Source organism: Vidua chalybeata, chromosome Z, assembly GCF_026979565.1.
Source record: "Vidua chalybeata isolate OUT-0048 chromosome Z, bVidCha1 merged haplotype, whole genome shotgun sequence".
Taxonomy (NCBI): Eukaryota; Metazoa; Chordata; class Aves; order Passeriformes; family Viduidae; genus Vidua; species Vidua chalybeata.
Window position 1 is genome coordinate 72,518,657 of NC_071570.1, and position 25,538 is coordinate 72,544,194.

General features: G+C 39.8%; 1 protein-coding gene across 8 annotated transcripts; it reads right to left on the reverse strand.

Moving 5' to 3' along the window:
- Nucleotides 1–1,436: 1,436 nt before the first annotated feature.
- On the reverse strand, nucleotides 1,437–25,521 carry LOC128781671 (3'-5' RNA helicase YTHDC2-like). Of its 8 annotated transcripts, none has more exons than XM_053931434.1 (27): nucleotides 25,254–25,521; nucleotides 24,516–24,606; nucleotides 23,949–24,142; nucleotides 22,150–22,349; nucleotides 21,405–21,571; nucleotides 19,505–19,607; nucleotides 18,151–18,307; nucleotides 15,874–15,981; nucleotides 14,633–14,781; nucleotides 14,116–14,251; nucleotides 13,633–13,759; nucleotides 12,599–12,664; nucleotides 11,649–11,827; nucleotides 11,401–11,497; nucleotides 11,237–11,324; nucleotides 11,056–11,136; nucleotides 10,017–10,096; nucleotides 9,027–9,132; nucleotides 8,772–8,891; nucleotides 8,145–8,417; nucleotides 7,522–7,648; nucleotides 6,869–7,074; nucleotides 5,985–6,180; nucleotides 4,770–4,879; nucleotides 3,026–3,333; nucleotides 2,449–2,626; nucleotides 1,437–1,739 (listed from the first exon to the last, which is right to left on the reverse strand). In XM_053931434.1, the coding sequence occupies exons 1-27, from the start codon at nucleotides 25,426–25,428 to the stop codon at nucleotides 1,695–1,697; spliced, it is 3,867 nt and encodes a 1,288-aa protein (XP_053787409.1). In that variant the 5' UTR covers nucleotides 25,429–25,521; the 3' UTR covers nucleotides 1,437–1,694. The 8 variants fall into 8 exon arrangements, with proteins under 8 accessions (XP_053787409.1, XP_053787410.1, XP_053787408.1 ...); XM_053931435.1 differs by having other exon boundaries at nucleotides 3,026–3,315; nucleotides 10,017–10,099; XM_053931433.1 differs by having other exon boundaries at nucleotides 10,017–10,099.
- Between the last annotated feature and the right edge of the window lie 17 nt (nucleotides 25,522–25,538).

A 25,538-nucleotide genomic window follows, 5' to 3' on the forward strand; every position in this document is an offset into this window, starting at 1 on the left:
AGACGGGGGCCAGGGCCCTCCACCTCCTCAGCCATCGGAAGAGACAGTTCCCGGGTTTTTTTGTCTTTAACATGCGTGTTTCACAGAGCCGTGTCCAGCTTCTCAGTGGTTCAACAGACTGTCACTTACAAAAAAGCTTTGCATCACTTCCCTGAATTTCCTCCCATTCCCAACCAGGACGCCCATCCAAGTCCACTGCCTTCACAGTCCCATATTCAGAAAACATTTGTTAACTGATTGTTATGAATAATTGAGAAGAACCAGACTTATTCGACACTTCTTGGAGCCAAAACACTGATTTACAAGATGAGGGGGGAAGTTGACAATAACCAGAAAATACCCTTTGTTTGGAAAGAATTTGTGAATCATGTATGAGATAGCTGAATATGCAACAGGCATATTGGGTTTGAAGGGTTAATCCTTTGTTAGCGAGGTATGCTTTTGTGGCTTAGTGCCCAAGAGCATACGGATGTCTGTTATTCTTTGCTTTTTATTGTCTTTTGTTGTCCTAACTTTGATTCTCCAAATTCTTATTGTCCTGTTTTTATTACTATTCTTTACTATTAAACTTCTAAAATTTTAACACAAGTGATTGGCGTTTTTCACAGGTGTAATACAGTATGTTGAGTACCGAGTTTCTTATAAATACCCTTTTAACCCCTTTTACCATAACCAAACTAACAGCACCTGCTTAACAATTATCAACTATTTTACAACCCTTTCTAACCTATTGTTAACAATTCCCCCCTCTAACTATTTGATCAGGCTTCTAGCCTGCATCAACCTTTTAAAGTTCCACTTTGACTTTTCTCAGTTGCTTGTGGAAAATGAGATGTTCAAGCATATCTCTGGCATTCTGATCACTCTGTTCTTTTATTACGGTTACTTTTTCACCATTTTTCCCTTCCACGTTACCTTGCAGCACGATGCTGCTTTGGACAATGCTGGTTACTATCTGGACTAGACATGGAATTACACGTGGTAGAAATATTACACTTGCTAGTGCACACACCACAAAGAAGACCAATTTCTTCCACAATTTGCCATTCCAGGTGAACGAGTTGTCCCACTAATCAGATTCTCCAAACAAGTGTTCCAACACAGGTTAGTTTTCTAATATTTTGAGTAACATTTTTAATTACATGACTGTGGTCATCGATCTCTAGGCAGCATTCTGAAGTATTAAATTTTCCACAGATGCCTCCTTCCTCTGCGAGGAGGTAGTCTACTGCCAATCGAATCTGGTAAATTACTGATCGTGTTTGCTGTGGCTGCTGTTTAAGAGATCCATGGTCAGAGTTTGATTTGACATTATTTCAAGCACTGCTTGTAAATGGATGATTCGACTGAGCACTCACACTGGGCTGTTCCACTCGCTGATCACCACATGTCGCTGTCGAGGTGGTCGCGACACAAAGCAGAGACCACACGCAGTCTCAGATGGCAACTCTTTATTATCGACAGTGGCTGACCTTTTATATACTTTCTAATTGTTTATACTTCTTCTACCCCAACTATTGGCCTCAATAAATCAACATAACACCAGTGGTGAAAAGTAACAGTGACTTCAGCTAACTTTCTAAAAATGCGTTGTCCAGCTACGAAGTTCTCTCCTTATCTTTCTTCAATTCCTCTCTTCTCTCGGTCTCCTTGGTAACAGCCTTGGAGAGAGCTCCTTATCAGCTTCTTGCTTCTCAGCTTCTCCTCGCTCCTTTAGCTGACAGGCCCGCCGTTAGCCCCTTCCGCAGTAATTCATCCATGAGGGGCAGAAAACAAGTAGAACAGAATAGGATTAAAAAGTCTGGTGATTAATTAGACTTGGTTTAAGTCTGACACACCTTGAGATGACACCAAAATTAATCATCCTAGAGTGCAGCCTACAGCCCACTACCCGCATTTCTGCATTCAGGAAACATAGTTTCTTCCTTTTACACTGTCTTTATTGAAAGGCTGAAAGACTCAAGACTAAATCCTCCAATGAGTCCATGAAATTTCCTCTCAATGATCTCTTTAGTGCTACTGCAGTCTACTATTCAAGTATACAGGGACAACTACCACAATAATCTCATTAAAAATGTGTGCTTTGTTAAAATAATCAGTCATAGTAAGGCAGAATCCAAAAACTTCAAAGTGTGCGTATAATATACTCATTTAGTTGGAAAAAACTAATACACGTTTATTAGAACAAGTTTTGTTTTAAAATCTCATTTTTTCTACTTTGCATAGCTTTACCTCAGCAGTCCACAAATTATTTTTGCTGTATTAAACTAGTGAAACAAGGATATCTAGTCTAGATTTTAAGTTCCAGAAGGAAGTATTATGCAGCTGTTATAAATGGAAAGTTAAGTTAGGTTCCTAATTTATCAGTAAAATACCTAATTGCAGAATGACATCAGCAAGAAATTCTATTACTTTGGAAGAGCAGGGTGATATGTTAGAGAACTCTACCTTTCCAGACACTGGAGAAGGAGGACTAGCACAGGGGCTGGAACAGCTACTGCTCTCTGCAGGCTTCACTGAGGACTGAGCTGGTTTGTCAGCTGAGGATCGTCTGGAGAGCAAAATGTCTTTTTCTTTGTACTTCTTTGGCTGGCGGAGTGCAGGAGAAGCAGATTTCACTGGAACCCTAAAAAGGACATACCTTGAGTTTCACAAGCAGTCACTGAACATTTTACATCGACCTGTCAGCTACTGCATGACCACACGTATTACAGCAACTACAAAATCTATTAAACCCTAACTAAAAATCCCATACTGATCATGCATTGCTTTTTAATGCTACTGTTAAACCTCTTCTGCTACTTCTCAAGCATCATAATTCACGGACAATATTCCTGACAGCTCTCTCAAACAGCAGGCCCAGGTATGAAACACTTCTTTATGGGATTACAAAGCAGCACACAACAGTATAACACCTTTCAACTGTATTTCCACGGTTTCCACCTCCTATGACTAGCAGAAATTTAAGTGGAGCTTGTATACATCAATTGCAACCTACAGTGAGCGGACGACCTCAACATCTTACTTTTCAGCATGAGAGGAGGCAGACAATTCAGTTTCTGTTGAGCTTTTTCTGCTGTTGGTTGACTTCCATGTAGATGCCAAAGGAAGTTCTTCACAAGTCACAGGTCTTGGTCTCTGGCCAATTCCTGAAGGCTGCTGCAGACCTGCAGACTGCTCTTCAGCACTCAGAACAGCTGTAATTGCTCTTACAGTTGTTTCATCAGCCTGAGACCACGGCTTAGAAGGAGCTCGCATACGACGCAGGAACAAGCTGTGCCACTTCTGCCTGAGTTGCAGCAGCATACCAGCAGCCTGCAGTGAATTCCAGTTCTGTTAAATACTGATGAAAATTAGATCACACAGGTAAGAGGACCCTGTCTTTTTCACAGCAGGCAGCACCTGGCATTCTAATATAAACAGGGCCCACAATCAAAGGCAAGACTAAGGTCTTGGGGAAGGGGAATAATCCATATTTAAACTAAGATGCTGACTTACTTTCTTTTCCTTGGGTGCAAGGTAATTTTTGAAACATTTCATTTAGCTCTAAGTACTAAACTTAGCTTTGTACTGTAAACCCACAGACTTTTTTTTTCCTTTTTATCTTCTGAGAAAACCCAATCCTTTCATGCTTTATGCCCTTCCTCTCCAATCAGTCTCTACTCATGCACTCTTCAGTCATACTTGAGGGAAAAGAGCTCTAAGTGACATTTTTCTTAAAGAGACACCTTCTCAAGTGTGATGACTAAGTTCAGAAGACTGTAGTCTAATTCCCATGTTATCAGGAATGCTTCCATTGAAATCAGTTTTTAAAAATTGCTCTTTTGGACACCTCTAGGAGAGACAGTGTTATTATTAGAGCTGGTAAAGCTGTATGTTTCATGACCCATAAACTACCTCCTACCATCGCCACAGCTCCTCAATGACATAAAGACTTCTATTTCAAAGAGGTTTTGAAATTTCTCCTTCCAAAATCTGACAGCAACTTTCTTTCAGCAACTCCAGCTTCAAGTGCTCCTTTTTTGATCTGATTTTGGTTATTCTCTCAGAGAAAGAAGAGCACAATATGCCAATGTGGCTGTTCTCTCAGCTCTTGTTCAGATTTTGGCTATCCCAGCTCATGCTATGGCCTGATGGAGCACCATGCAGGCAGGACAGGAGGCCAGAAGGAGCAGAAGGGCCCTTACGCAGCCACTGTCACCTGCAGCTTGCTGTCCCTTGCAGCCATTATCTTTTGTCTGGCACAATCTCTTCAGAATCTGCTGACCTATGGAAAGGGACAAATCTGCCAAGCTCAGACATTTAAAACAGCGCACTGCCCAGAAAGTTTGTGAAGCAGATCCAACAGCATCTGGACTGCAGAGGCTTTCCTGCTCCCTGTGTGAGAGACAGGACACCCACACCAAGAGGGAGGAAGAGGGGTGAGCACTCTCACTGTTGACTTAGGTGACTAATTATTTTCTTTCTTTTTGCTCACAGGTAAAAGAACAGAAAGGTATGGGTGATAGGTGATGAAGCATTGCAGCCCGGATGTTGAACACACGAATTCACGTGACAGACAACTCTGTGCCAAAGGGGATTGAAGCCCTTCAATTCCTGACGAGCTCGACAAGTAAAGGTTAAATCACAGAGTACATGGTTTGAGAGACCCAAATGGACCATGACGTTCTTGGAGAAAATTCTGGGCTACTCAAATGTTACAAACACCTTTTCACATCTTTTTACAATTCTTCTACATGAAGCAAGCCCAGGACTAATTTCTTTCTTACTTCAGGGTCCAGTTTGAGATGGAGCCATTCATCCAGCTTCAGCAGTGGCAGATCAGCAGCTGTTTTGTCCTCCATCTCACTGTCACTGCTATCATTAGATACCCATCCCCCTGAATTAAAGACAAAAGGTGCATTAGCATCTCTATATTATTTCTGCTTACACACAAAAACCTGCATACTACTGTGTTACCAGCAATAATATTTTTCCTTCTAAAATTGACTTTTAAATGTAACCATTTGTAAAACGACCTCTTCTTTTCTGCAAATACACTGGAAAGTCTTTGCTCCAGATAGCAGCAATCAAGTAGCCAGACCTGCTGAAAGTCCTGCTATGTAAAAACCTGTACTGATATGATGTGACTCAACTCATGTACCTTCCCCAGTATTCATAGGCCACTATCCAACTTTTGCCTAAAGCTGTTTGCAAAACCACACGTGGCTCTATTTCCTAGTAAAGCAGCAGATTTAAAGACCTAGTAAGGAAATATATATATACAGATATGGCTATTAATTAGGATTCCTGATTTTTCTAAAATGCAATTCAATCAGCATAAACACTACTCTAAGGTTCACAGTTTAAAAGCAAGACAGGAAAGCTTCAGAAATAAGTTGGACTTTTAGTTTGATTCAAACTATGACAACTAGCTGCAGTTATTTTTGCTTCCATTCCAGCAGGACTCAATTGAATTGAGGAAAAAAAGGAAATTTCTATATATTCTCTATTACTTACAGTTAATAGTGCAGTTAGCTGACATTAAAAATTATCAATAGAACCTATCTTGAAAATGTATGTGTCAGGTAGAAGCAACATGACTTGTTTGCCATATTGATTGTTTCTAAATTATTCTTGCAGTTTCAATAATCTGGTTCAATGTATCAAATAAAGTGGTCTGTAGAAAAAGAACACACATACTACACTTCTCAGTACCAGTATGATCATTAGACATTGTGGCTGCATTCTTTCCTTATGAACTATACTGCAGTTTCTGATACCCTGGAACTGTGTCATTTATGGGCTTGAATATGTAAGGAATCCCAAAACGGAGAGATTTCTTACAGAACCGACAAACTCCTCCTGAATAACTACAGGAATTATAACAGCGCTGTTTCCAGAATCAGCCAATATATGTATTAAATATTACTGAAAAGTAAGCTTTCCTTGTCACACACTGATGGACACCAACGGAAACATTCCAAATCCAGACTCCGGTGTACCTCGGAAGGATGAAGATGCCTGCAAGGCATTACTTGGCAGTCTGGCTGGTCCACAGAAGAGGGACACGGTGACAGGTGTGACAACAGAGCAGCACCTGATGTTTGCTGTCCTGTGAGCTGCCGTCATTTCATCGTATATAAGCCAGTCTGTAGGGAGGGCCTGGATGGCTGCAGCTTGTCCATTTGCTGGGGCAATCTGTGCAAGAGCAGGTAAGACCAGGCTATTATACCCTCTACCTGTAATGAATGTAAATTTGAACGTATCTCTCATTTTATCCACAGACATTGTGCATGCCTCAACCTGGCAGTGTTCACGGCCAGGCTGGGGGGGGCTCTGAGCAACCTGGACTAGTGGAAGGTGTCCCTGCCCGTGGCAGGGGTTGGAATGAGATGAGCTTTACGGTCCCTTCCAACCCAAACCATTCTATGATTCTGTATTTTGAGAAATAAATACATGTATAAATAGATACATATAAAAATATACATGCAAATAAAAAAGCATGAGAGAATTCAACCAGATTCACAAATTATCCTACCATGATAAAACAAAATATTTTGCTTTAAAAAGAAATGCAAAAAAAAAAAAGTTTCAGAGAAAAACTTGCTTTTAAGAGTAGGGATCATTATATCTTTAAAACAATTTTATAACTGGGGCGGTTTTTTTTGCCATTTTGCCTTGTTCCATCTAGAGAAAGGACTAATTGAAACAATGGAAAAATGAAACAACTCCAATTCTATCAGCTGAGTAGAACAGTATTTTCTAAAGCTGTAGTGTTAAATGCCCATAGTGCTTTTAACGTACTGAAAACTAGGAAAAGACATTTCTAAAACGTAAGAGATTTTAGTGCCGTGTTTTTTGAACTATGAATTCCAAGTGGTTTTACCTTTTTATACTGAGACTGGCCAAGAACAGAGGTAGGATGAAATCGCACTTTCTTCTCCTTTGGTTCAGTCAACAGCAGGCTTTCTCTGTCTACATGCACCAGATTGGGATACATCCCGGCCACTAAGGCAGCTTTAATCACAGCCCAGTTCTCAGAGTTAGCATTAACATCTCTAATATCAGCTCCTCCTCTGGCTCTCACAAAACCTGATAAATGAAAAAGACAAAACAGCGCCACGTTAGCTTCTCTTTGGTTCTCAAAAGGAGTTAGAAACTAAAGGTGAAATAAACGACTTATTTGTTTCATTTTTCACCACTGCCAACCTTAACAGCAGCAAGAAGAAACCATTACACTGAAAGCCTTCCTGATAAGGGGTTTCATACTAACACAGAATATTGCTGTTTTCTACAAATTAAAGATATTTCCAATGGGAATAATTTATTAAAACATGAAATGCAGTGGCATGTGGAGATGAGGGTGCTTTCAGTTAGATCAGCCACACTTCCTCATCTACTCCATACCCTGCATGAATGTGTACATGAAGGTGTATTTCAAATTAAGTAAGGAAAATTACACCAGTGAACATGACTTTTGTTACAATTTCTAAATGCTTGACTTTAAAACAAGGTTAAAATTGTTTCCAACTTCTTTACCTGAGGCTCGAAGCTGGCCAAGCAACTGTGTTCTCATTCCTGCAATGATTTCCATTGTGGCTTGGGATACAAAGTTCTTTTCACAGAAGGCTCTCTCCCAGCCGTCACTGCGGGCCTTCTGCCATGCCTGACAACGTTTTTACATTTGCCTATTAATTTGAAGGGCTTAAACTAAAACTGCATTTTTTAAAAAAGATTACATTTATGTCAATAAAATGCAAAACCCACTCCAAAAGTTAATGTATCAAACCAGATACTTTTTTCTGCTCCAGAATTAGATTCTCTTTACGTGTTCACTAGAATGATGATTATGTCAAGCTAAAACAAGAAATAAAGATCATTACATTAAGATCATGATTTGAAGTTCAGTGTAGTAGGATATAAAGAGGCACATGGTTAGAACATTTAGAATTTTATAAGGTTTGAAAATATCAACAAAACATACTACAAGAAGGGTTCCCTCACAAATTTATGAGTCCAATACCCAGGAAAGCCACTAGGCAAAAAGAAAGTCTTCTCCGAGGACTTAAGCACAGTCCACCACTCTACATCCAAGTGGCTTGGTACATTTGCATTGCTTGGCTGGTGTGCTGTGATCAGAACTCTCTGAAATGAAATTCTACCTGGAAAGCCCTGAGCAGGGCCATGTGGTCACTGAACGTCCCGGCAGCAAAACGCTTCCTGCACAGCACGGCTGCTCGCTTTTGGGAGGCCAGCGTGGGCAGCACAAAAGGGTCTTGGCAGGCAAGAGCACAGGCAATGGTCAGAACGGGATCCAGGCACTTCAGAACTACAGCATACAACACCATTTTACCGAGGTGTGGCTCTACAGGCAATTCAGTGAGGTGATAACCAAGCTCAGTGAGATCTTCCCAAGGGTCCATGGCATCTATGGTCTGTTTATGAACAAACAAACAAACAAAGGAGAGGGGGACAGGTACGGTGGACAAAATCACTTTACAGAGAAAGCAGAAAGGATGTGAATACTGGACATTAACTAGACTTGTTTCCAAACACTAAAAAAGCAAGTGAAACTATTAACAGAGACAAGACTTCAAAGCACTCTCTTCCCTTGACATGGAAAACCACATCCCCACACACAAAATGAAAACAGACAATAAACAAAAACTCAGAACATCCTTAGGTAATTAAAAACGGCTTCAGGACAAACTGAAGTCAGTAAGACAGACTGCTACACCACAAATTTGGGATCAAACACAATTACCATCTAAACCTATTCCTTCTCTGACCTTAAGCATATGCACAGCATTTCTCACAGTTACAGCAGGCGGAGGATCAGGAGCTTTCATAAGGAAGTCTACAACTGGACAATTAATTGGAGTCAGAAGTTTGGTGTACAAACAAATCTCCTGCAAGGTAAAAGGCAGAACAAAAAAGATTACCAAGATTTGGAAACAACCCCAAACCCATGATTTGTTGCAATTAATAGTATGGTTTGAGGACATTGTATTTTTTAAAGTTACAGTTTCTAACTGAACATGCACCTGAAGCGGCATTCTTAGAAGTTCTGGAGATTGAAATTCCAACATATTCTGAAATCGCAGCCTGCTGAAGAGACGAAAGCAGACTCCAGGCTGACAGCGCCCAGCCCTTGAAAATAAAATATGGGAAGTGGTGAAAATGAGGATTTCTTTCTAAAAACAAAACCTAAGGCCCACAAAGAGACACAGAAACTCAGAATGGAAAAGAAGAAGCAGTTCTATGAAGACAGTGTTGTCAGTCACACACAAAGTGAGAGTTTTCCAATCAGGAGTTATTTTTGAGAGTGTGGCAATTTTTTATGGTAATTTTAACCCAACACTGAGAAATCTGGAGAAAGAAAAACAAGGCTTATCTAATGTAAAGTGCTGTGGGGTTTTTGCTAACTTAAGACCAGTCCAAATCTCAATCATCCCTTGTTGTAAGGAATCAGTTGCAAACCTTATTTCTTCCTCTCACATCCCCCAAACAGAAGTGATGCTTGGAGTAAAAGGCAAAATAAAGATTAAATAACTTGTGAGTGAATGAGAGACAGCCAGTTCTCTCATTCATATACATCTCTGTGCAAATGTGCAGCTTAATGCCAGTATGACTGATTAAACAGGCATTTGTTGCTACATAAACTTCTGAGCCCTCACCCACAGTGTTGGGAAGAATATAATCATGGCCTGTTAAGTCATGGATAGCTTGGAGAAAGTGAAACAGGCAGTCCTCTGCCCACAGACAAGATGTGAAAACACCCCACTGGACACTGTGACTGCTAGTGCTACATGGGAGAAAGAGGAAGGAGAACAAATTAATGGGGGGAAAACAACCCAGACCTTTGGGAAATGCCTGAGCATCACTCTTCTACAACTTGGGAAATTATTCCAAGGAAATACATACTGACCCTACACACTGGACTAGGCTAGAAACAGTTACTATGTTGTGTGCTTTATTCGAAACACAGATTGTGGATATCTGCAAAATGGAAACCAGTATGAGGCATTTATTACCTGCCTTTTCTCTGGACAGCACTGGCTTTTGAAATCCAGCCCATTTTTAGCACTGTAACACGACTCAGCACATCAAAAGACTTCTAGAAAAACAAAGAAAGGAATATAAACTGAAAACTCAACAGGGTACATGAAATAAAAGTTACTAGTTATTTAGATTACCAACAGAAGTTTCCTAAAAAGTATGAAACACTAATAGATATACAGTAGCTTCTGCAACAAAGGTACCTTCTCAGTTTCAAGTGAATTTAGGATGGTATCTCCTTTGTAGTACCTTAATGCTCCACAGTTTGTGAAAGTCAACATTTTCTAGTCAATAGGTAATTGCAAGTCAGTAAAAGCTATGTCAAATCTGTGTTCTGAGATATCACAAAGCAGGTAAAACTACATTATTATACCAAATAAAGTTTTCCTTTTTATCTCACTTGGAAATTACCTACTTGTTTTCTTAGACTGATGTACAATTACAAAAAAAAAACACTTTATGAGAACCTCAGAAATTTGGTGTGCATATCACCTATGAAATCCAATTTCATTTTCAAAGCTGTACACTAGGTCTTAAATTGCCTCATTGTGTGTTCTCACTTTTCTTGAACAAGTAATTAGGAATGGGCACTGAACACAGCAAAAAAAACTGCTTAAAAACTTCATGGATTATTTTTGGACTTGATACAATAGTAGGACAAAAGGAACTCCCAGTGCTCTCTAAGTCTCAGGAAGGTGGTAGTCTAAACTGAGGACTTGTTTTAAAAATCCAGCAGAAATACTAAATTGTGAAAGAGAAAGATCCATTAATACATCAAGCTAGATTAGCTTTTACAAGGTTTTTTAGACAGCTAGCTATTTACAGTATTTGTCTTCAAACAAATGGATGTTGAAACTTTTTAGCGGGGACTGTTGCCTGACAGGCAGTAGCTCTCAGCTAGTAAAAGCTTTTTTTCATTTTCATGTAAAGTAAAAAGAAAAAAAAACCAAGTTCCCCAAAGTTTATGCACTGTGTGTTTTAGAATTGCACTAGGAAAATTGAAGGCAATCCTACCTCTTTCACCTTGCCTGAGTCAATGACAAACACCACATCATTGACTGTTATGCTGGTTTCTGCAATATTAGTAGAAAGAATCTGCAAAGAAAAAAAACCAAAACCACCAAAACTAGAGTCACTGTAAAAGCAAAGGCAAAACAGATCATTGTAGCATCGGACAAAGTCCTCTAATACTTGCAATTTTGCGGATGCCAAAAGGTGGAGTTTCAAGCACTTTCTTCTGATCCAAAGTCTGCACACTTGAATGAAGCATGAAAACTTGGTATCTAATGCAAGACAAAAGGAACATTTTAAGGCTCCTGAAAAGAAGCAATGAAAAGCCACAGCAACTAAAGGTTTTACCTGTGAGCATTAGCAGCAAATCTCTTGTCATCCAAAAGAATGCGGTCCCTGAGGCTCACTATCTCATCATACCCAGGAAGAAATATTAAAATTGCTCCTAAAAAAGGAAGTGGGTTTGCAAAGTTAAACAGAAAATTCAAATACGTGTCGACTAGCACTCAGAAGGTTTTAACGTTTGGGGATTGCTGAAAAAAGAGCACGATTCATCAGAAGCCAAAGCCACAACAGCTGGTTGGGTATTTACCTACCTGCATCACAACTATGACAGATGCTGTGAAGTAAGTGCATTATCAGATCCAGATCCACTTTTTCATCATCAAAACTATGATGATAAGCTGCCAGTAGTTCTCTGTCCTCTGCACTAAGGTCACTACCACTATTTTGGACCAGGGAACTTTCATCCAGATTTCCAAATGCAAATGAAGCGCTGTAACAGAAAAATACACCAGAGTCAAGGCTGCCCCTTCGGGTTTGCATTGAGCCATCAACTCAAACTTAGATCAAGAACAACACGACTATTGGTCTTGAATTCTAATGCTGAAGTGTAGCAGAAGGGAACCACCATACTATTGCTGTTCACTGATTTCAATGTTAACCCAACAAAGGATGCCCCTTCATTTATTAGTGCTAACTTCTGTTTTCTTCAGCTTCATTGAAACACAACCATAAGCAAATGAAAGTGTAAAGATACTTCTCGTTTATCTGTTCAAGGAAAAATATTTAAGAGATACATATTCTCCAAAAATTTCCCCCTAGCAGAAACTGCACTAAGAGAAATTATAATAAATATAATCTTTACAAAACACTACCTCAACTATGATAACTGTAAGTTAATCAGAAAAGCATTCTTGACTGGCCTAGTGTACACATTACTTCTGTCAATTTTCTTTAACATGCCTATTGCGTATAAAAAATATACAGATAAAAACACATGACAGATCTGTTTGCAAAGTAAGCATGTGAAAAGAAAATGGCACATAGCATACAATTAGCAAGTTGTGCAAACATAAACAATACGATACTGAGTACAAACTTGTTTGGTTTTGAAATATTCCTATTCTTAAAAAAAAGGGTATTGCTATTCAGTCCAGATTTTACAGCATGAAAAGCTAAAACCTGTTCTGATTAAAAGAACACAAACCTCAAATTCCCCACCACTATCATATACAACTCCTTCTGCAAAACAGTTACAGCTTACCTGTAGGATTCCAACAGATCAACAACCTCTGTCTGTCCAAAGTGCCTAGCCCAGTCCACAGCCATCCTGAAAGAGTTGCACAAGTCGTTTTATTAGATTTTTCACTTCAAAAGATGAAGATGAAGAGCACATCAGGTGAGGCAATTGACACCAGACTTTTGTACCCATTTCTCTCAGTTATCTCTCAGTTATTGCTGGATCTTCAACTTCCCATTTGAAATAGGTGTTAACAGCTATCTGACTTTTAGGTAACTACAGTTCTTTACCACAAAAGAACGTCCTTGTACACAGGAGCACCTGCAAACATGCACAAGGAAATGAGGAGGAAGGAGGTGCCATTCCTTTAAAAAGCCCACAACAATGTCCAGAGATCAGATCTGCCTGTTTGCAGTACCCTTGAAGTCATCTCCAAAAGTCACACCCCAGGCTTAACATTTGGCTATTTCAGGTCTTTCAGAAGCTGTCCTCCTCACAATGCACTTCACTGTTTTACACCTTTAAACTGCATTTCTTCCCAAGTTTTTCAAATATTAGTACCAGATATCAGACCCCTGGAATCCTAATTCTTATCATTCCATACTACAGTTACAAACTGTACTTCCCTGCTTAGATGAAGACATACTCCATGACCACAGAACTTGAGTTTCTACAGATTCACAAATATTTTTACATGCTACAACATACTTAGAAACGTAACAGAAAGATCTTCTGATACAGGTAACTCCATGAAAATACAAACTGCCAAACATTTTGGTCCAATTCAGTAGATTACAGTTGTTCTGCTAAGCAGTGTCTTCAATAAGACCTACTGAAACAAAGTTCATAGCTCATAATCAAGACCATGTAATTAAGAATTCAATTTAGAATTTACAGAAAACAATGTGATTAACAGGAGTTAGAAATTGTTTAGGCTGTCAAAATCTATAGTTCTTAGAGCAGTGTGATAAGTTAGCAAATTAATTTAGATGTAAAGAATTTTCTTTCTTTCTCCTGTACTGACAAATAAATCTATCTTTTGGTTTCTCTGTTTTTACCAGCCATTAGATGATTTGCAGTGGATACTTGCTCCCATGCTGATCAACTCTTCTACTTGACTCAAAAAGCCTCTCCCTGAAGAAATCATCAGAGCAGTCGCACCAGTTTCACTGTGCCTATAATCAACTGAGAAGTAAAACAAAAAAATCCAGCAAACCCCACAGAAATGTTATTTCTTCATCTAAATATAGTACAAATATTGCTTTCAAATTCCAGCCCAAAGAGAATTTGTTTCCTCACTTTATCTCTGCAGTCACTTCATGTGAATTCCACACTCTTTTAGAAACACACTTCTGTCAATACTTGAAAACAACATCATCAACTAACTAAACAACTCATTAATTCTGCTAGCCCTATCCATTTTTTCAGTAGGTATCAGAATGTCAAGGTAACAACATTTGAAACTGGAGAGAAAAGTAGCCATAAAAATCCAAGTAAAGTTGAGGTTGCTTTTTTCTTATGTAATAGCACATGAAACTTACCACTGACATTTTCAGTTAAAATAAGATTTAACACCTGAGCAAACGAATCAGTATCTTTATGCAACCAGATGTCAGAAAGACAGGAATCCATTTCTTTTACTATCCACGGTTCAAGGCAATTCACATCTTTTTCAGTCTGAAGATAAAAAACAATACTGAAAGATTAGTCTCTTCCAAGAGTTGTCTTCATTCTCATACATTACCCACAAAGAATTTGAATGGTAATTTTTCCCAGCAGCAACCAGAAATCCAGCACTCAGGTATCAATGCATTGATTTTGTCAGATGCAAGTACTAACACAATGGCAGTCCAGCCATTTGATCTGAGGAAAAGCTGTGTACAACCACCCTAACTGAAGAGCACACTTCAGCTACAGCAGTTCACCCCAATCAAGTAATCTTTAAAATAGGTTAATATCCCCAAAGACTCTACAGAACTACCTTTAGAAAACAGATTTTAAATGGCTAGTAATACAACACAAATATAAATGTCTCTTCCAACTAAAGAAAAAACTTACCAGTTGATTAAATACTGTGTCACCACCATCATCCAACCATTTGTACTCCTCATTTGCCCATGGAACCGATTTTTGTCTCCGAGATGTCCTTTTGTTACTGTTGCCTTGACCTGAACACCACTCAGCAAGAGTGTACTTCTGTTTCTCTTCTAGAATGCAAAATATTCCCCAAGAAAGTTTGAGTCATCTTTATTATCCATTGTTTTCTACTAAAAAAGATAGTTCCAGCAGGTCCAAGTTTTACCTATTCAACCTCTCTTATTTAATCTAGAATGCTACTACCAGTCCAACATAAATGACATGTTTAAGGGTACCCAAAGTGCACACTGCAAACAAGGGCTATAAGAACGAGGTAAAACCCACCACTTTGGTGTTTCACCCCCCAAGCCTCCATTATTCCAAACTACTGCATTCAAAGGGTCTTCCTTAAGTAATCACCTTCCACACAATCTCAGCCCAGATCTTTTTCCAGAAATGGAATGCTGAAGACAAGCGAGACAGTCCCTGCACGTAACAACTTATTTTTCTACACAAGTGGAAGAAACATTAGAAAACACCAGTCTCTTAACTGAACTTTTCTCTCCCCAGTGATCAGAGATGAGCACTGTGATAACTATCCAGTTAGGACTGTATGTTATAGCTTTGGGGTTTGCATTTTTTTTTTTTTTTTATTTCTTTAAATAATCACTGGGATCATTACTTTCAGGTGCCAGGAAAACTTCTGAAGCAGTATCTACTTAATCAACTGAAAACCAATGATGTTTAGCTCAAGAGTGTTAACACAAAAAATACATCCATGCCTGAAGAAAGCAGTGAAAAATGTTACTGAAGGGAACAACTTGTCCATTCAGTGCAAGATTGTACAAAATCCTGCCTGCTTTAATTGCTGCACTTTAATTTGCACCCAAAGGTACAGAGCATCCTGTGCTTCTTTAGTATTCATGTGGGCACAGCCCCCAGTTCTCTATAACTCTACAGAGTAATAATTAGAAAACAGATGACATTTATCAACTGAAAGAAAAAAGAATGCAACCACCAAATCAAAGTGATTTTTTTCATTAATTGCATAAACTATTTCAGTAATGTAAATACTGAGAGCTTAAAAATACTTGCTGTCATCTAATCACATCTCATTTAATCTCCTGACTTTGGAATTTTAACAGAAAAGAATCCTGTTAATTGTTTGTTCAATCAACCAATGATTCTCATGGCCAACCCTTACAATTAACAAGTCCACCGACCTTGCTGCTTCTCTTCTTTGTACTTCACCATCTCTTTGTTTGTATACCCAGTGCTTCGTAAAATGTCCTCCAGAAACAACTCTTTAACTTCAAAAGGCCTCCCTTGGACTAAAATAGAAAAAAATCCATAAAAGATTATATATTCACTAGCTTCACTTACAGCATTCATTTTTTCAAAAACTATCTTCACTGCAGTTTATTTTACTCAGAATTATACAAAACAAAACATTTCCAAAGTAAAATGCCCCCTTGTTTCTCCTCAACCTCTTCAATTTTATCAAGTGTTACAGCAAGAGATGTTCATAAGACTGACAGTTATGAATTTTTTTAAATGAGAAAAAGAGAACAGCCATTTTTGTTTAGGGTTACAAACAAGAACTCGCCATGTAAGTCTGCCACCTGGATTTAACATTTCATGAATTAATAAGCAATTAATACAGCTTTTTGCAAGGTTCCACACGGAGACAGTACATCTTTGTACTGAACTACTTTCTTTTCATCAGAAGTATGTGAGAAGAGAGCCTTATCTCCATGTCCTCAACTTATTCAGCAAAGCTGAGCTTTCTTTACTGAATACTTCTTGACAGATGAGACATCCCAGTGGCCTTTACCTTCTCAAAATTTATCCTGAATTCTTTTTCAACATGATTGTTTTCTAGACCTTATCTGTGGACATTAAAGGATGCTTTTTGCATGAAGAATTCAAATCTATGCATTTTGATTCCTTGTCCCTTAAGCTGACTCAGGATCACTCCGGATTTTCCTTCAGAAAGAGCAATCCACAATTCACATAGTTTTAGAAGCTGTCACAGAGGAAGCCTTCCAACACTGAGCACAAGCTCTGTGTACTACAGCAATCCACAGCTACAAAATGTTGGTTTCTGTGGTCAGGATTTTGTCAGCCATAGTGCTGAAGGAGAATCAAACCTTTTACATTACATTAACAGACAAAGACTCTTCTTTTAGTTCTTAAATTCTCAAAAAAAGGAAAAAAAAACCCAAAAAAAAAAAGGGAGGAAACCATCTTTTCAATTGTTATTGGCCTGTTACATAACCAGCACAAGCACTGTGGTAAACTGGAGAGATTGCCATCAGAATTTCCAACACAAATTGACTGATCTGAAAGAACAGGAAGCTGCAAAAAGAGTAAACTGGAAAGCCACACAACAATCACAACTGAGGCTCTCGCTTGCAAAAAAAATTCAGAGAATATGAAAGCATGTGTAATTTCCAGATTCCTGTCTCCAACAAGTTGCAAGCCTTATTTTACTAGGCAGAAATTCAAAACTGGGAACTAAACACTTCCATCTGTAAAAAAAAATTAGGAAAAAGAGGTTTCCTCTCACAAACATTTGTTAAAATAAACCAGTAAGCAATCCCACTTCCTAAAACTGTTGAGATTTTTTTTAAAAAGGCTGACATGCAGAGCATCTACCTGATTGTCAAATAAAGCATTTCTCTTAAAAGCTACTTTTCAAAACACATTCAACTTGGACATTATTGTTGAAAAAGTAAGAGGATTGCAAGGTGCCAGAGCAGGTCGCCCATGCAGAAAACCTTCAAGCCAGGAGCGTGGGGAAAAAAACACAAACCCACAAAACCCCCCCCATCTCCCACACATTTATATTTTGCCTCTACTAAAGATCAGTCACATGAAATTAAAACAGCAATAATGGTAACTTTTCTTTGCATTTGAATGTAATCTAACTGCAGGTAACTGAGTCTGAACACAAACTAAGAGAAACTGGATGCCTTTTCTGAATATTCACCTAGATGAAGGGCTACTAATTTTCTTTAAATCAAAGAATCATGTCATTCTTTTTTCATGTGAAACCCGATCTGCCTGAGCCTGTATTTCTGAACTGAACAGCTACAGTTAGCTGTGTTTCATCCAGCAACCAGTAACAACCTTCACCAAGCCTGAAGAGTGAGATTCTACTGGAATGTATTAATATGTATCACACTCATGTAGCTCCTAAGTCCTGTATCAGCATGAAGACAGCACTTCAATAACCTCTTCCCACTTCTTCAGTTAACAGTGGAGGGGGGCAGGATGTACCTGCATGTACAGAACTCCCAGTGACTAAAACACTTCACTCTGAACGAGGTGCAAATAGTCAAGAAACAAGAAACCTGAATACACAAAGAACAAGGATTCCTGGAACTCTCAGTGTATTCAGCACCCGCCTTTACTCAGAATAGTTTGCTACAGTTTAGTAAGATCTCTGAGTCTCAGGGCAGCTATACTCAGATTTAAGAGTTAAGATCAAGACTTACTATGTATTACTGGGCAGCTTCCAAAATACCTAATAAAGAGATTTGTATCTACAGCAGCACCAGAAAGAATTAGTTTTAAATGATGCTGGTTTTGCAGCACATCTCTCAGTTTTATTAGCAAGAAGTCGCTGAATCTATCCCTCTCATGTACTTCATCCTGTAACAAAAGGAAAAAAAAAGAGATAAAAAGCCATCATAGATTCAGGATCATAACTTCTGACAAAAACAAACTTTTCTAAAAAAATAAAATACATGATTTGGTGGCACATTACAGAGGCCTTAAAATGTGTAAGTCTAGTTTAAGTAATAGGGTTTTTTTAAAAAACTATCCATAAGCAAATAAAAAACCACTTCAAGAAGTTTTTATCAGCGCTGAGGGCATTGCAATGCTGAAGCTGTACGCACCTTAACTTTAGAGGCTAAAGTGAATATCTGAGACCTCTCTGATTTTGTATTTGAAGCCAAATTTCAAGGAAACGCCCCAAACCACAAATCCTACAAATCTTATTTTCATAAATTCTCACTTCACCACTGATGAGCATTTAAAGAAATGGATGACACCACATAATCAGAAAAACAGACAGATTGCTTAGACAAGTCAAAGCCACACAAAGCCTATAAATTAAGGCACCTAACTGATTCATCATCTTTGTCATTCTTCTGTTTTGATTTCTATTATGAATGAAGGAAACAAGGACTCAAAATACAAGGTTTGTAGGCTGACATCAAGAATGCATAGATCATTCTCATGCCTTTTTAACTTTGATAAACAGGCAGGCACCTAAACTTATCTTTTAACCTTCAGGACTTCAGTCTTGCCATAAGCATTCTAGTTCCCCTTCCTTATTAAATTCCACAATAGGAATATTAGCATACTCATAAAGGAACACATCTGAATCATTTGTTAGCCATTAGACTCCACATTATCTAGAAAACTCTGGGCAAACAAATGGACTGAAAACCTGCTGTTGCTAAAACAAATGATAACAGAAATTCTGAGACAATCACATTGAACCACATCCATGTAAGCCTCCCTAAGGATTTGCTGCTGACAGGGGAAGTTCAGAAAAATTTACACTTCTGTCTTTCTCCACTCCTCCTGATTCCACAATTAATCATTGCCATGAAAATAAACTATTTTTACAGGAAAAAACACAAACACGCAGAAAAACACCAAAATCCACAAAACATGCATGCTACTCTAAGGACTCAGAAAGTCTCTAAAGCTGATTCATCTTCTACCAAACAAAAACACCTAAAGTGCTCAGCAAATCTAAATAAAACAAATGAGGACCTCATTTTCCAAGGCAATACGTATTGCCCCATCCCACATGAAAGACCACAGGATGCTCACCACAATAACATGGGTCACGGTGGAGAGGGTGCTGTCTCCTGCCATCAGTGTGCCAAGGAGCATGTCATTAGTGCAGAATGTTACCAGTGTCTTTGGAGAAACCCTATGGAACACATCACACAGACAGCTCAGGGGCTTTGCACCATTTAAAGGCAGCTGGCTTTCCAGGGATCAAAAATTAAAGCAGCTGCTGACCACAAGAGGAATTACAGTTCTCTCCCCAAAAGACTCCTGCACACCACTTGTTTTTAACCGGTGCCTTTTCCCACACATTTCCTAACAATTTGTAGTGCTTGCGCCCCAAAACTTCAGACAACAGATTAATTGAAAAAATAAGATTCAAATTTTAATAAATAAGGAAGTAAAAGAGAAGCGTGAAGAAATCCTGCTTGCTCTCACTGCTCTTCTTGAACTGCTGCCTCTGTTGTGCAGGTTTTCCTCCCCTGCTCCCCACTGTCCCAGAGGCACTGCCACCATCACAGATGGGCTCAGCCTCGGCCACAGGCAGGTCTGTCTTGGCTGGCACCGGCTCTGTCACACACGGGAGAGGCTTCTGGCACCTCCTCACAGAAGCCTCCCCACAGCTCCCAAAGCCTTGCCTTGAGGACACAATACAGTACAGCTGACTAAATCACAAAGTCATCTGCTTCATCCTCTGCTCCTTCAGAAGGTCAAACTACTGAAATGTTACAATTCTATTCTGAAAGAAGCTGTCCCAATAAAAACAGCAATTGTCACTATTCCCTCTGGTACTGCCATTCTCAAGGAGCTGAAAAGTTCCTTTGTACTGTACTCTACAGCTCTTCTCTGGAAGACAGTTCAGAAAACCTTAAAAATTATACTTCTGTCTTACTATAAACACCTCTAAACATCTCCATTCCAGATTTTTTTTTGTCCACAGCTCAAAATATTGTTATTTCTCCCTTTCAGTGTTTCTCTGCAGCAATTGTATTGATTCCTCTCAAGCTGGATTTCCTGCACTGCTTCCAGCAATTCTTCCATTTTCACCTGACTTTGCTCTTCTTCTGCCAGCATAGTACTTCCAGATATTAATCACCCAGCTGATTTGTGATACATCTTCACCAGCTCTTCTCATCTCTTTATATCCTTGTGAGCTTTCGTACACACATTTGAATTCTTACTGCGGCTTTGTTGTTCAAGCGCATTCATTTTCATCAGCTGTGTGTTATCTTTGTTCACTCAAGCAACACAACCTTTTGCCATCTTCTGGTCACTCATATCCCAACTGCTGGCCCTTCCCTGAAATGTCATTTGGCTACACGGTGCAAAGATGTAAAAACCCCACACAATCCATTCATGCTCTGCTTTACAGACAAATTCATCAAGTGATACTGAAATCTCTACTTTTACTTCACTTCATGTTTTAAACACAGAAGCTGAAGAAGAGTAAATTTAGGCCAAACTAGACTGATCAATAATGCTCATCTTCATCAGACGCTTTCCAATTTTGTTGTTTTCCCTTTTATGACTCCTATCAACTCACACTACATAACATTTCTTACAGCATGCTGGTCTTCACACCTACCTTCAAAGCTTGCGGAACTTTTGGATCCACACTTGTTACAAGTAGAGAGGGGGGAAGAAAAAAAATAAAAAAGAAAGTGCAGACTTGATCTGAAAATCAGACAAAGATTTCCTTGCATACCCTCCGCAGAAGAAGTCAACAGAAAATACCTGAGATTCAGTTCTATAAGACAACCTACTACATGAAACTGCAAAGCACAGCAAGAAAGCCATCCTTTTCCCTCTTACGTATTCCTTACCTGCAGTAACATATCCCATCTGGGAGGCTGCAACCCAAACACACTGCAGTTTACCTGTACACAAGATGCACAAGACCAACACAAGATCAACTGGCACTCAGAAATACCATTAGTACCTGCTTTCTAACCGGATCTGGTAACCAACTGTCTGGCCAATCTTCTCTCTTCTTTCTGCTGCCACTCTTTCAGCCACAGCAACAGCTGCTAAACGTCTGGGCTGAGTACAGAACACACGACAGGGAGTTCCATTCTTGTAGCAGTCATCAAGGATAAATTGAGGAATCTGTAAAGAAGTGGTTCAAATTTACTTTTTGAGACAGTCACAGCTTTGTTAGCACAGGGAAACAATTTAACTGCATCTCAGTATTACACATTGCAAAAGACTTTTCATTAGGATTATCATGGCAAGCATACCCGAAGCAGTGGAAAATAAATTTCTACGTATAAACTCTTTAGGCTTTTTTTAAAGAAAAAACTTGCAGTGTCTCCCTCCTGCTTCAGAGAAATCTAAAATAAAAGTCCTGTAGATAATCTCTCATTTTAACACAAAAAATACTCTGGGTATTAAGAACAGAACTACCTTAGAAGAAAAAGGGCTATACAAACATCACTTTCCCTTCAATATTTTGTATTGTTTTAATGAAAAAATTGTATCTACCAGAAAATTGTGAGGAATCATTTATGCTTTTAGTACCTATCTACTGGCTTAGTGTTTCAAAAGCAAGAAAGTGAATTGGAACAAGATTTTCAATCATACAGGGAAAGAAAAGCCTTAAAATAGCATCAAAATATCCCATATCACAAATATTACACAATTGTCATAAATACTGTTCTAGTTTTTATTTAATTGAAGAAACATACTTGCGTAGTTTTTCCTGATCCAGTCTCTCCTAGGATCAAAACAATTTGATTGTCCTTTATTATTTGGACAATTTCTTCCTGTTTTTCAAGAACTGGTAGTGACTGCCTGAAGGAATCAAACTCTGATTCCCCTCTTTTCACTGGGACCTGGGGGATACCATCATTAAGTCGAAAAGTTATCTTGTTTACTTCTTTGTTTTCTGTGAAGACAAGGTAAAAGTTTATTTATGCAGATACAGAGGAAGGTCACAGAAAAACACTGCTCAAAAACTGTACTGAAAAATTAACATTGCTGACTTTGGATGCATCCCTGTGGGTAAAGTGACAAACCCATCACACATTTAGAAGTCATATTTATAGCAACATGTCCTCCTGCAGTGCTTGAAATAAATATCTTTCAAAACAGTTATTACTTTCATAGGTATTTTGAACAAAACCAGACTCTTCCAGAGCATTGCTCCAAGTCAAAAAAGCCCACAAAGAGCAAAAGGAGAAACAGAAACTAAACCAGAGAACACAGCCCGGTGTATTTTGGTGGCCCTTGTATCTGCGCCCACATTTCACACCTGCAGTTCTCCCTAGAAATACACACTTCCAGGGGTAAACCTTGAAGCTATTCCACGCCTTTGCCTGAAATCCTACTAATGCAAGCATGCTGTATCAAGAGTCCTGGCCCCCACACAGCAGTGTGATGTGTTACAAAGCAGTGCATAAGTAGCCAACAAACGGGCACATCTTCTGAGGCAGCTACTTCACATCCATCATTGCAAGTGCTACTCTCTAATTCCTTGAGAATTATCTTCCAGAAGAATGAAAAGCTTGCTGTAAACTCAATTATACATATGTAATGTCAGTAACAGATTCATATACTAAATTTCAACCTCTGTTGTACCAAGACAAACACAGACTAAGAGATCGGGAGAGCTAAAAATACATTCTTGAGATGCGGAGAAAGGCAAATATTACACTGCTCATTAACTTATCCCTTACATTCCTAAGACATTGCATTATAGCTTCCCTCTGTTCATTAAACAATCCTATTAAACAACTGAAACAATTGGAAATAACAGCAAAGGAAGCACTTCAAGAACAGACACCACCTATCAGAACCATGCCATTAAACAAGGCATATTGGTACAAGTGTTTTCTGTTCACTGCACCCATCTCTGCACACAGAAACACACTGAAACTCTTCCACTTGTAGCTGCTAAAGCAATAATCTAGATTAAAACCTTGCTTTTTTAAAAAAAAAACCAACATTTTATCAGAAGTTTGTCTTTCAGTGAACTCTTCCATATTCAAGAAAGCAAGAAGTCTGGACAGTAGTCTCTTAAGGACCAAATCTATTTTGTAGAGATGAAGAAATAAAATTTAAAGTTCTTCATTTATCAAGGACATTAATTTCTACAAGCAGAACAGACAACTTCATTTTCTCATATGGGTGTTCTTACAGCAGCAGGGGAACACTGACTCTTCAATCCCACCTCACAGAACTTTTATGGAGCCACATTTCAAACTGTGCTTCCAAAAAGATTTGGCTGGAACTGGCTCAAAGATTCTAAATTAACACAACACAAGGTGGACATCACCATGTGCATGATATGACTTCCCAAGTTCCTCACAGCACCAGTTCTAAAAGACCTTAAAAGTAAGGAAAATTAATGCGTTTGCAAGAAGGTGTCTGTTAGGACATGAGAGGGGACAGAACAGAAAGAGGTTTCTTTTGTCTTTGGGCTGCAGGTGGTTTTTCCAAGTGGTGGCCATGGACAAGTCCAAAGCAGAACACACGCCCAACGTACCAGATTCAACAGCACAGGCATTTCCTCGCTCTGTCCTTGGCAGGAGCTCCGTGCGTTCCTTATTTGTGACGGGAAAGCGCTGAATCAGACTCCGAACAGCGTGTTTCGTACGGAGAGCCAAGCCACAAGTCATGCCTGCGTGTGCCTCTGATACATCCTTCTTCCTTACAGTCAGGTAGCGATTGGCTCCTTTTCTGTCGGCGGGAGAAGAAAACATATTTTAGGAAAAAGGAACCTACTCTAGGTTGACTTTGATCTGTCAAGGTAGGAGATGCTATGCAAAATCTTTGGGAAAAAAAAAAAACAGAAATCACAGTGAGAAGCTTTTTTAATGGAGCCATTAAATCCACAAAGTATAAAAGCAAGCTGTCCCAAAAGGCATGTCACAAACTTTTCCAAGCATGCATACAGCAACGAACACAGATGCTCATTTCTCTTTTACACTTTTTTCTCTAATACTATTCCTTGCAACACAGTTGAGTATGTTGAAAACATCACTCAGGTTATCATTAGTTCTGAAATTCTATTGGTCTGCACCAAAAAACTGAAAATTGTACCCTGACTCACCCTTTGCTTTTAGATACCAGTCCGAGAGACTGACAGAGACGGTGAACAAATGCTCTTTCAGTACTAGTGAAACTAGAAGGAAATTCCATCTCTAGAAGAATGATAAATAATAATGAGAAAACAGTAACAATGCAACAGGCACTAATCTTGACAACTCAGTGTTACAGAACCACAGAATTGCTAGGATTGGAAGGGAGACCAGCCAGTGCAACCCCCTGCAGGGTCACCTGGAGCAGCTGACAGAGGAACACAGCTAGGGTTTGGGATGTCTCCAGAGGGGGAAACTCAGCGCTTTCCCTGGGCAGCAGTTTCAGTGCTCTGCCACTCTCAAAGGAAAGAAGTTCTCCCTCATGTTCAGGTGGAACTTCTTGTGTTTTAAGTTATGGCCATGGCTCCTTGTCCTGCCACCAAAAAGTCTGCACCGCCTTCCTGGGACTCATCTTGAAGATCTTCATATGCATTAGTGAGATCCCCTCTCAGTCTCCTCTAGGCTTAACAGGACCAACTCCCACGCCTCTCCTGGTAAGAGATGCTCCAGACCTCTCATCTCATCTCAGTGGTCTCTGCCGGACCCCTGCAGTGGCTCCCTGTCTCTGTGCTGGGGAGCCCAGAGCTGGACACAGCACCCCAGCCGTGCCTCACTAGGGCCGGGCAGAGGGGCAGGATCCCCTCCCTGACCCGCTGCCAGCGCCCTCCCAACAGCCGCAGGCTGCCCCCGGGCCGGGCTGTGCCGCGCACCCGCCTCGTCCCCGCTCCGGAACCGCTCCAGGGCGAGCTGCACCGCCATTTCCACCACCTCGTCCACGCCGACCTCCCTGAGGGCCTCGGCCCGGGCGCGCCCCGCGGCGCCGGCAGCCCAGTCCCCCGCAGCCCCGCCGGGCTGCCGCCGCGGAACCCGCCTGTGTCGCGACATGGCCCCGACACGGCCCCGACACAGCCCCACACGGCCCCGACACGGCCCCACACGGCCCCACACGGCCCCGACACGGCCCCGACACGGCCCCACACGGCCCCACACGGCTC

Coding starts and splice junctions, on each gene's coding strand:
- LOC128781671 (XM_053931433.1), bottom strand. CDS start 25,428: ATGTCGCGACACAGGCGGGTTCCGCGGCGGCAGCCCGGCGGGGCTGCG. Junction 11,325..11,400: donor TTTGCTGCTAATGCTCACAG/GTAAAACCTTTA, acceptor GTCTTGCATTAG/ATACCAAGTTTTCATGCTTC. Junction 11,137..11,236: donor CTTTTGGCATCCGCAAAATT/GCAAGTATTAGA, acceptor TTTTCTTTGCAG/ATTCTTTCTACTAATATTGC.